At 42.1% G+C, this 12,452-nt stretch overlaps 1 protein-coding gene across 3 annotated transcripts in view; it reads right to left on the bottom strand.

Annotated features, from left to right (window-relative positions):
- The window catches only part of CACNA1G (calcium voltage-gated channel subunit alpha1 G), a 166,546-nt gene that overhangs the window by 33,372 nt on the left and 120,722 nt on the right, over positions 1-12,452 (bottom strand). For all 3 annotated transcript variants that reach the window (XM_018567867.1, XM_018567869.1, XM_018567868.1), the window contains exons 13-20: positions 11,363-11,518; positions 7,921-7,989; positions 7,089-7,164; positions 5,192-5,376; positions 3,637-4,053; positions 2,685-2,785; positions 1,615-1,738; positions 626-694 (exon numbers count right to left, since the gene is read on the bottom strand). In XM_018567867.1, the coding sequence (XP_018423369.1) occupies positions 626-694; positions 1,615-1,738; positions 2,685-2,785; positions 3,637-4,053; positions 5,192-5,376; positions 7,089-7,164; positions 7,921-7,989; positions 11,363-11,518 (1,197 nt within the window). The remainder of the gene's footprint in view (positions 1-625; positions 695-1,614; positions 1,739-2,684; positions 2,786-3,636; positions 4,054-5,191; positions 5,377-7,088; positions 7,165-7,920; positions 7,990-11,362; positions 11,519-12,452) is intronic.

Raw genomic sequence — 12,452 nt, 5'->3', positions numbered from 1 at the left:
CCAAATCCCCCTTTTTTTTTAGGGCCCCCCCCCCCCACTTTTACATCAGAGTTCCCCTTCACATCAGAAGCCCTCTTCACATTAGAGATCTACCATCACGAAATTTCAAGATACCCCTGAGGATGCCAGAAGGCACCCCAAGGTGCCAAGGCACACTGGTTGAGAAAGGCTGACATAGACTATCAGTAAAAGGCATATTAGTGTTAAAGTTAGAGTAAGTGTAAGGTTTACAGGGAGGGTTGATTTGTGAGTGGTTGTTGGGAAAGGAAAGGTGTTTTACCGAAGGGTAGTGTTAGGGTTAAAGGGATGTTAGGGTTACAGGGATATTACTGTTAGGGTTACATAGAGTGTTAGGGGCTGAGGTATAAACGCTCCTATGCATTCTCACCACTAGATAGAGCAGAGGAGCATAGGAACATTTTTAGATCATCCCCTTAGCATTAGGATTACAGGTAAGCTTCAAGAAGGGATAGCTTGGAGGTTGCCAGGTTGTTAGTGATACATCACTTCTACTGTCCCCAACTTTAGGTTTATGTACTTGCAGTGTATTGTCCCTCCTACAAATTTCAACACTATGTAAAACTACGTGCAGTTACAAATAGACATTTTCTCCTTTTCCTCTTACCTTCACTGTCATCTCAGCCAGGAAAATAAATGTAAATATGTAGTTGGATAGTGTCAAAAATATTCTTTCCTGAAAAGAAGGTAACAAAATGTTGATTATACCTGAAGCAAAGTGTGTAAGATGTACATTGCATCATACATGCCTTTATTAGCAGAAGAAACACTCATACACATCTGGGTAAACTGACAAATTGGCCGCAGCAACAAACCGTATTCCTGCCTGGTGACTATGGGCGGCTGAACATATACTGTAAATAATACTTATGTATTGTAACAGGCAAATGTCTGGGCCCTCGCCATGAATGAGAGGAGAAGGTATGGGGGATTGTTTGGTGGTGTATAGTCATGGATTCACACTGGAATTAACACAATAAAACTGATTTTATACATATATACTGGTGGAGTGCGGCTGATACTTGAGGAGTCATCATCATGAATGTTTCGTATTCCCTCATAGCAAGACTGGGAACTTTGTGGACTTGAATGGAATTGAGGATTCATGCAGATTTAATAATAATCTCATGCAGGGCACAGCTCACCTTTAACAAGGTAGCCTTGATAATGGCGGACAGAAGTTCCTGGACACTGAAGCGTGGTTTTACTGAGTAAATTAATGCAAAGTGAGGTTTTTGCATCAAGTGAGACAATACTAAATATTGATAGCAATCTTTAACGCCATTGGATAGGCGGCAGCAAGCACTGGAGTGGCAGGGAAGCAGAAGTAAAGGTAAGTATATGTGCCAGAGGGTGTCTAGCTCAACGTATGTGTGGATTTGGTATTAACATATAGTGACAGGTTTAATTTTCTGTCATATGATACACAATCACTGTAATGGACACAGGCAGCACAAGACACTGCAAAAACCTTTTATCAATTAATACTCAATGAGGTGCCCAAAGTTTTACTTTAGACGGTGACTTCAGATGTTATCACTTGTGTATACAGTCATGCAAAGCAGTTGTTAATTACAGTCCCCCGAAGTTACTTACCGCACTCTGTGGCTCTATTTTTGGTCTCTCCATGGCGATTGTGATGCAGTTCAAAAAGATAATCACCAAAACAATGTGGTCAAACATCCTGTGGGTTATGATTTTATTGCATATCACCCGAAATCTGCAAGAAAAAAATGGAGATTTGTAGATTGGAGATTACTTATCTGAACTTATCTTTTTTTTAAATATAGATTAATATATTGACTACAAAGAAGTCTTCTACATTGTTTTTGAGTATTGAGAACCCGGCACTGGTTACTATCTGTGCCTTTGTTGCTGATAACAATTAATAAAAGTGTTCCCCAACATGCTCTGATACCTAACTACAATATAACATTTAGTCTGGGCTGACTCTTATCAGCTACATTGTTATTAGCTATTACCGAGGAATACATGACTGTGCCCCTCTATGGACTGGACAATGGCAGAGAGGAAGGTCCTGTAGTCCTATTCTATTATTCAGATTCAGTACAGTGAGTGAGCGTGGTCACCCAAGGACAGGAAGTGTGTCACTAGCACTTTGAAAAAGACTTTGAAAAATAACAACTAATGCAGCCACTACATCTAAGGACTGGTAAGCTGCAATATATGACATTTACTTTTTTTTTTAGTTTTGATACGTTTTAACCTACCAGTATGTTTTGGGATTTTGGGAGGAAGATGGAGCACTCAGGGACAACCCACATCAACATAGATAGCAAACTCTATGCAGCCACACTGATATAGCACAACATACAACATAGCACTTTACATAAGTCCCCGCTCTACAGGAGCTTGTAGTCGAATGTTTCCATCAAAGTCATACAGACGCACACTAGAAGTTGATTCATCTATTGGTGTGTTTTTACATTCTGTGAGGAAAGAAGAGCATCCACAGGATGCCTACACAAATACAGGCAGAAGACATGGATTGCAGGCGAACAGCACCCTGGTAAAAATACAACACAGGACCAGAGCATTGCAAAGTACGAGAGGTAACCACTTAACCATCATGCTGCCTATATTCATACAGCCTAACATCCATTCCATGTTTGTGTTTTATGTTGTATGCTAGGTTTTGTACATACTTTGAGTAGGGTGGAAAGATGAAGAGGGACCAGGTTTCTCTCTCCTTGCACCAAGTTGGAAGATGAGCAGTAATCCAGGCCTTTAACCTTTCAGGCTTGCTCTTAAAAAAGAAAATGAAACAGCATAGCTTTGAAGAAACACATTACTTTTGGATTAAAACACAGCATGACTTGAAATAACAGGAGCAACACAGGTATATTAGTGATAGTGGCAGAGGTGGTAACACACAAGGTGTGGATAAGTTGTCTCCCACATACACACAATGCTGTACATTATTTACAGACACTCACAGAGATTTGATACTTTACAGCAGTCATTCCCAACCAGGGTTCAGTGGAACCCTGGGATTCCTCTAACAGTTCTTAGGGGTTCCTTAAGTTGTTGCTGATAGACCTCTCATCTAAAAGGTACCTGCATAGTTTCAGGTTCAACAGCAGAGTCAGCAGCATGACACCAATGATTTTTAGATGTAAAGGATGGCATTTTGACCACCAATGTAAGGGTTGCATTCTTTCCATTGAACACCATTGTAAAAGGCATTCTTCCTACTGACCACCAATGTAAAAGTAATTCTTCCTACTGACTACTAATGTTAGTTCGGCATTTTTCCCATTGACCACCAATGTAAAAGGCATTCTACCTACTGAGTACAAATGTAAGGGACATTCCCCCTATTGACCATCAATGTAAAAGGCATTCTCCCCTTTGACCACCAATGTAAAAGGCATTCTCCCCTTTGACCACCAATGTAAAAGGCATTCTTCCCTTTGACTACCAATGTAAAAGGCATTCTTCCCACTGACTACCAATGTAAAAGGCATTCTTCCCATTGACTACCAATGTAAAAGGCATTCTTCCCATTGACTACCAATGTAAAAGGCATTCTTTCTGCTGACCCGTGATAAATTCATTTTAGTAGGGGTTCCCTGAGACCTAAAAAAATGCACTTACCATGTTGGCATCATCATCAATATTACTGCTGTAGTCAACTTTAGATTCTTCAATATGGTGTTGAGGTGATGCAGTAGGCAGGATGGATTTGCCATTACAGCCTTGGTAATCCACGGGAAGGCTTTGCTTGTTCTGCAATCCATAGGTGTAAGGAACGTGTAACGTGTCCAGAGGGTCCCTTTTGCCCATCAGTTCCATGACGCTACAAGAAGAGCTTTTGCGGCTGGGCCCCTCTTCATCGGAGTTCTCACCTTCAGAGCTTTCCTTCCCATCAGCAGACAGAAGGGACTTGTGTTCCACACTCTGTACATGTCTCTTAATGCTCGGGGCTCTCCCAATGCTGTTCCAGCTAGATCTACGACTGTTCCAACTACAAACTGCACCCCATGAACCAAGGGGGGAGTTGCACGCACTTGTCTGGAAAAAAAACAAATTTTTGTGTAGTGTAGACCATGAAAAAGCATAGACCTTTAAATTGGAAGATAAAATCATCCAAAAAATCTATCAACATATTGCAGGCAAATTATTCTATCCAGAGAAACCTCCAAATTTTCCCAGGGCTAATTGCAACTTAATGCAGGTGTACGTGTACAGTGGATCACGATTTATAATAAAAAGGGAGATATAATGGTTTTAGGTCTATTTTAGTTACTTTATGTTAGTGTTTTTTACCTATATATAAAATAATATAAATTTTACAAATAGACATTTAACACATGACAGCACTATGGGTTATCTACAGAAACAGCACAGCAGAGCAGCTTGCTTTGCACCTCCATTTGTCTGACTGAAACAGACTCAGCTGTCTGATAAGGGAGTCACTGTTGCAATGACTCATTTTAGGTTGATTTAATAGAGAGGTTTAGGCTGTCCACGTAGCAAAATTCCTTTACAAAGTGAAAAATTACTTTACTAAGTATACTGCCTATTTTCCTTTAGTAAATCAACCCCAGTGCAAGTTCTGTAAGCAAAAGGCTTCTTTCAGCACAGCTAAGAGTAATATAAAGCTTTATATATGAAAAGGAGACTTGAGCGCCACCTACTGACTGGTTAGAAGGCTAACTGCATATTGGTTATATTACTTTAGCATTCAATAATTATTTGAGTGCATCATCACACAGAAATTGGGCGACACTGAAGGCTACATAAAATAAAACAATAGGCAATGTTGTCACCATTCTGGCTAAGCAGTGACAGAGGTATGTGAATCAAAACACTGGTTAGTTCGAAATCATTCAGCAAGTAAAACAGTTTCATATCACTGTATATGTATTCCAACTATGTATTTAGCTTTGTTACAGGGCAGCATGGAGACCCTCATCTATGAGGAAAGAATAATTGAATCACCCTTAAAGTGGACCTGAACTCAAACACAACTGTGCTGCTCAATGTTCTTCTTACTGGAGAGGAAGCTGAACCTGAGGACCTGCAGTGCAAAGATCTTCATGCTTCTGCTTCATTCATTCTTCAGATCAGATTTTTTTTTAAACCCAACTATGCCATCATTTAACAGAAATACTAAAGTCAAACTGATGCTGAATGCTCATTGTCTTACCATAGATTTGACATCACTGGCATAAGGATTCTCAGAGACGCTGCTCCCTCTTCTAGATTCACAGGCCATGGGGATATCTGCAAACAGGTTATTTTTGGGTACAGGCATGGGTGTAGCTGCGGTGTGGATAATGAGGGGTGGCTGCAAGCTAGCCTTCACGTCAGGCAATCCATGGAGTGGAGTAACTAAAACATAAAAAATTATTTATTATTACTATTATTTCCCAAATAATAGTTTATAAAGTGCAATCTACAAAATCCAGATGTTAAAACAATTACATTCTGTCATGGCCTCCAGTATGGAGGAGATCAAAGACTTCATTAATCCATAGCAGTCAATCAGATTATATCAAGACCCCTCTGCCAAGCCTACATCTTTATTTATTGCTCTTTGCACCGTGTTAGTTAAGGCACATTTTGATGTCCAGTGATGACAGGGATGAAAGATGGTGGACTTTTATTATTAGTAAATTACTCTTTCAATCTACAGAACATTTTAAATGTTTCGGTCCGGCCTGTTGCTGTTGTAAACCAAAAGCCTCTATTTATCAAGCTGCAGGAACACTTAGGCACTTTAAAGTGTTCCCTCGGCCATTCCTATAATGAGACAGCCTGAGGTGATTGCCTCAGACAGCATCTCTTTGAGTTTTGTGAGGAAGGGAGAGGGGGCAGCAGGCAGAGGGGCAGTATGCATGCTGCCCCCTTTCCGTCCAGAGAGTCCCAGGTTGCTAAGAGCTCCTAGCAACCTGGGACACTCTGGCCTGCCAACTTGTGATGTCACTGATTGCCAGGAGCTGAATGGGACGCTCTGGCTGGTGTCGTGCCCAGCTCCTGGCAACCAGTGACGTCAGTGAGCTGGGCAGGACACTGGCCACAGCTGGAGCCAGAGGTAACGTTCCCCCTTCCCATAAACCACCAGCACCCCCCTTTACTGAACAACACCCCACTTCCCCAGTAACGTGTACCACAACCAGCCAACTACCCCCCTGCCCCCGACCTCAGGTGGTGAAAAGTCTAGGGACACTCCTGAGTGTGCTTAAAGTATGGCTTAAACCAAAACTTTTTTTAAATTCGATGAGGATACAGGAATGGTTAAAATCTGGAAGGTTTATTTATTTCCATCTGTGCACCATATTTCCCTTAAATCCTTGTTGTTTTCTATACAGCAGAAAGTGAGAGGAAATCTTTCTGAAGTAACAGTAATATCCTCTTAGAAAGTTGTCAATCGCACAATGACAATGACAGATCAAAATTTTGGATTTTCCCCATTTTTCAGTCCTGGTTTCAATGGTAACTGGGACAAGTATAGAGGGTGGATCTCCACAGCAGGGACAGAAAAAAAAATGATCCGATAGCAGTTCCAACTCTTCCCTACTCTATCCAAAACTCAAGAGGGTCGGCTTTAGATAAAAGGTTCCCTGTCATTCAATAATATCATACTGTAGGTAATTTAAGCACACTTCAAGGACTAGTTAGAACACTGTAATTGAATCAGGGTCGATGTAGGAATCTTTTCTTAGGTGGTATCATCCAAGTAGAATCTAAGACAAAGTTTGCACCTTAACTATTGGCCCTCTGCTTCCTGTTGTAACATGCATGATTGGAGGAAAGCAAACTTAACCTCCTTCCCTGAAACCTACAGACAGTTTTACAGGCGACAGTAGAAGGAATGTGTTGAAGGAAAGGAACGAAGTTTGGTTTTGGGCTTTAAGGTTTGCACATTTTGATTTGTATTGATGCGTGCTTGTTGCCAGAAGTTTAGAATGATTCAAAATGGCACCTGTACTGGCAAACTGAATGTTATTTTAAGCATTACAGGAGGCTGGATTTTATCATCTCTTCTCTTACACTTTACTATGACATGCTGCACACTTAGGTCATTATAGGTTTTCACTTACAGGACATGTTTGAGAGACTTTTACGGAGTCCACATTCATCTGGTGCACTCTCAGAGCCAGACAAGGAGGCGCCACCCTGCAATTATAAAAAGCCAATAATAAATGTTAGGTATTCGTATTGTTAGTAACCCTTCCTGTGCAGCCAGCAGGTGGGGCCTTAGTCTCCTTTCTGCACTTTTGCCTCCCCGTCCTTATCTGCTTTGTTAAAAAAATACACATTGTTTACAGCAGTCAATAGCTCAAGATCAAATTTACACACACAAAGTGAGTTAGTTGGAGTGACACATCTGGCAGTCTAATCTGTTTATTCGAATCCCTAGTAACTTTCCATTAGATAGGCAGATAGGCAAATAGGCAACTAGAATCTGCTGTGCTCTCTCCTTTAAAAACCCTCGAAGGTCTAGAATTCCTGTGTCACCCTGTAACAAGTTTTATTATGATAAAGATTGCATGTATACAGTAAAAATGATATAATACATATCATATACATATATATATAAACATGTATAAATAAATAAAAAATTGATGAAGAACACATTCCCAGACTGCTGATTGGACAATGCACTGTGATTAGGTCATCCCTCTGCTCACACCCCTCTCTCCTCCTGTTAGCACATGTGCACTGCAGCAGAGTCCTATTGGCTTCTAGTACTGGACCCTCCTCCTCCTCCTAGTCTGAGAGCTGCTGTACAGGAGATTGCTGGAGGATGATGTAAAGGTAAATTCATGCACACTAGCTATATTTAAAGCTGCATTTAAAATTTGATGGATTCATAACTGCCCAAATTGGTGTTTTTTATATCTCCATGGAGTTTAAGTATTTTTCACGTACCATAAGTGATTCTACGGGAAGGTGTATACAGCTTAAATGTGCGCTCATATCCTCTTTCTTTGGTACTTCCTGCAAACAAAGAAAACAGAATTTGATATAATTCTTCAATGGTAAATATACATTGTTCATAAGTAAGCCTGCTCAATCATATTTATTATTATTTACTATTTCTTTTAATTATTAAAAAAATAACATGGGCGCCCAAGTGACAGGTTCTCTTTAAGACCACCACAGCTTTTAAAATAAACTGCAGAAAAAGGAATGAAAATAAGGGACGATGGCACGCCATGGACGGAGCTCAGTAAGTGATGGTGCTGCTATTTGTTATGTTAAACGTTTACTGTCTATTATGGCGGCTGCGGCTGTCGGTTCCGCGCGGTCAGCAGAAAATCCTTTCCCGTTTGGTGGAGACGGAATTTACACCGTGTGAGTGTGAAATAAAACAGGTCGGCTGGGAAGATCAGCATATTTAAGTACTGTAAACAGGACTCTTCCATAATGAGTACGGGAAGGGGGGGGGAGATAGTCCACAGACATGGATCCTGTGTGGTCTTTCCGTGGGAGGCTCCAGATGTGTTGAAATAAAGTAGATTCAGACACATGTATTTAATGGAAATGTGTGTCCTCTAAGTATTGAACTGCTAATGTTGCTTTTTGTCTTAATCGGTTTTTAAAGGGTTTTGTATAATAAGTAGAGATGCGCCAATACCGTTTTTTTGGTATCAAGTACAAGTACCGATATTTTGCTTTCGGTACTTGCTGATACCGAGTACAAATACTGGTGCTTCCGCTGACACGGAGCCAGATTCCCGGGCAATGAGGAAGCTAGGCGGCGGGTAATGACCCGCCTCCCGGCTTCCTGGTTGCCCAGGAAGACGGCTCCATGCTGATTGGCTGGTTAGCTAGCTTCCCAGCCAATCAGCAAGGAGCTGGCTGTTTGTTCCTAAACATAGGAAAGCCCTTAATGATCCCTAATGAACCCTAATGATCTCATGGCTGGATCCCCCCTTGGTATTGAGCGCTTCTCAGCTGAAGCAGTCAACATCTGGCTTCTCAAAGGGAGGTCTATTCAATGTATCTGCTGGGGCCAATCAGCAAAGAGCTGGCTGTTTGGCTGGCTCGAAGCTGATTGGCCGGGAAGCCGACTACCCGGCCAATCAGCATGGAGCCGGCTGTTTGTTCCTAACAATGGGAAAGCCCTTAAATATGAAGTAATAGCTAGCAGTGGGTGTCCCAAGCCATAACCCTAATGATCACATGGCTGAATCCCACCTTGGTATCAAACGCTTCCCAGCTGAAAGAGTCAACATCAGGCTTCTGGAGGGAGGTCTATTCAATGTATCTGCTGGGGACAATCAGCAAGGAGCTGGTTTCCAGGCCAATCAGGAAGCCAGGAGGCGGGTCATTACTTGCCGCCAAGCTTCCTGATCGCTCAGGAAACTGGCTCCATGTTCGCCCATGGCACTGCCGCTCAGAGGAAATCTTCTGGTATCGGGGAAGGTATCGGAGCATTTGGGCGAGTACTCATACAAATACTCGGTATCAGCACCGACACTAGTATCAGTGAATGCCTAATAATAATGATGATAGTAATGTGCATGCTTGCCATGTCATATTATGCATGATAGTTATTTATATATAGAATTCTACCCACAAAACGGTGTGCGTATTTAAATGTCATATGTGGACATCTTTGCTTAAAGATGAACCACAGGCAAACCAATATATTTGAACTTAGTGGTCAGCACTTCTGCCTTGCAGCACTGGGGTCCCTGATTTCAATCCCGGCAGGACACTATCTACAAGAATTCTGCATGTTTTCCCTGTGCTTGCTAGGTTTCCTCTGGATACTCCAATTTCCTTCCACACTCCAGACATGCTGGAAGGTTAACTGGCTCCTGTCTAAATTGGCCCTGAGTGCATGCACAATGGGGACCTTACACTGTAAGCTCCTTGAGGGCAGGGACTGATGTGAATGTTCAGTATGAATAGTGCTGTGTAATTTGTCTGTACTATATAAATACATGTGATGGATAAGAAAATGTATTCCAGACTCTTAGGACTTATTCACCCTAGGTGCATTGATCAATGCATGATCAACACATGTGCACAACACACACACATCATCTGGTGTGAAAGGGCCCTTAGCAGTGGCGTCACAAAGTGGGTGACACCGTTGGAGGGGTGACACCAAAATGACTGACAGTCATTTTGGTGTCACCCCCTTTGAAAAGTTGGGCACTTGGTCATGGACCGAGAACGCGACAGCTGCTGCCAGGTTAGAGAGGAGGGGACCCGGCGTTATACCTTATCCCGCCAGGTGAACGTCCTCTCCTCTCCCTGCCGGCGTCCATCACCAAGGTGGCCGCCGGCAGGTATAAAATAGATGACCGCCTGTGCGATGACGTCACGGCGGGGGGTGACACCCGGTATCCGCTCCACTGGCCCTTAGGGTATATTTAGAAAACAGTTCAGCAGACATTCACCAAACATTCACTGCAGGTGAGTCTCCCGGATTCATGTGTTTTAAATGACATTGATTCAATGTGATTGATTCATCACCAGTGAAGGTTTGGTGAATGTCACACCAAAGCAACTAGCAGCAAAGTGTAATTACAGCCGGAACTTTAATACAAGTTTGGGACAGAGTAGGGAAGGGTTAGAATCTCTGTAAGGAGACTTCTGGTGTGTTTTCTGGGGCAAAAAGTGGAATGGGAAAGGGGTTAGTAATTCCATAGAGTTTTTTTATTGTGGTGCCGCCACTGAAGTGACCTCACCTTACTTCTTGTCCAGGGTCAACAGGAGCGGAAGTAAGGAAGAATTTCCCCACATAACTGGGCTGGAGTTCAGCTTCAAGTATATACACTGCCTGGCCAAAAACACACTGCCTGATCACACACTCTAATATTTCATTGGACCACCTTTTGCTTTGATTACGACACACATTCACCGTGGCATCATTTCCAAAAGCTTATGCAACATCACAAGATTTATTTCCCCCCAGAGTTGCATTTATTTTTCACCAAGATCTTGTAGGGATGATGGCAGAGTTGGAGCCCCGCGTAAAGTCTTCTCCAGCACATCCCAAAGATTCTCAATGGGGTTAAGGTCTGGACTCTGTGGTGGCCAATCCATGTGTGAAAATGATGTCTCATGCTCCCTGAACCACTCGATGTATACTGATAGTATCTATGCTTCACTGCACCGTGTTCGCAGACATAAATGGGGCAGAGCTTGAAACTGAATATGATGGCTGCATGGGGAGGCAATTCCAGTACTTGTTTTGGTGTTTTGGCAAATTTAGGAAAGCTTCTGACTGGGCACCAAGTAAACTATCCATTATTTGCTTTATCCACGGGCCGCTTTTCTATGCCAACTTTCCTTTGGTCCTACAATGAATCAATCCTTCCGTTTATTTCCTCCATGCTTATTAAAGGCTCACCTCAGTCTGAAAACCTTCCACGAGGATGGCGACCAGCAGGTTAAACAGCACATAATTTCCAAATGTCATTAGTGCGATGAAATACAAGGCCGCCCATGACGATGTAGATGCCATTCCATTATACAGAACCTTATTCCAGTCTTCTTGTGTCAGAATCTGCATGAAGAAATGAAAGAGTATGATCAGACGAATGTGACGCTCTACATTCCGATGGCAGTGCATGAGCTCTACCAAGAAACATACGCAGTTTGCTGCGAGCAGTAAAGAAGGTTATGGCAACATCTTGTCTTTCGCATCATCTTTCTGACACTGACCAGACATTATCGGTTGTGAAATAACAGCAACAGACGGAACACAGCGCTCTAAAGCCAAAACTTTCCTAATGTCAGAATTATTTACATCTCGAAATGTAACTTACATCTCTGGATATATTTTGAGTTTCAGAAGGGGGGGGGGGGGATTGTATGCAAATATGCTGACCTACAGACATCCAAAATAATGTATCTGTGCCTGCCCTCATCCTGAATTGGATATTGGAAATGGATGTTGTTGGATTGGATGTTGGAACTGTTGGATTGGATGTTGAATTGGATGTTGTTGGATTGGATGTTGAATTGGATGTTGTTGGATTGGATGTTGAATTGCATGTTGTTGGACTGGATGTTGGAATTGGATATTGTTTGATTGGATGTTGAATTGGATGTTGTTGGATTGGATGTTGTTGGATTGGATTTTGCTGGATTAGATGTTGGAAGTGGATGTTGTTGGATTGGATGTTGAATTGGATGTTGTTGGACTGGATGTAGGAATTGGATGTTGTTGGACTGTATGTTGGAATTGGATGTTGTTGGATTGGATGTTGTTGGATTGGATGTTCCTGATTGAATGTTGGAAGTGGATGTTGTTGGATTGGATGTAGAATTGTATGTTGCTAGATTTGATGTTGGAATTGGATGTTGTTGGATTGGATGTTGAATTGTATGTTGCTGGATTGTATGTTGGAATTGGATGTTGAATTGGATGTAGTTTGATTTGATGTTGGAATGGATGTTGTTGGACTGGATGTAGAATTGGATGTTGCTGGATTGGA

The sequence above is a fragment of the Nanorana parkeri genome, unplaced genomic scaffold, assembly GCF_000935625.1.
Source record: "Nanorana parkeri isolate BGI_ZX_2015 unplaced genomic scaffold, ASM93562v1 scaffold1106, whole genome shotgun sequence".
Taxonomy (NCBI): domain Eukaryota; kingdom Metazoa; phylum Chordata; class Amphibia; order Anura; family Dicroglossidae; genus Nanorana; species Nanorana parkeri.
Note: the sequence above shows the minus strand (reverse complement) of the source record. Positions and strands in the feature narration are given on the sequence as shown.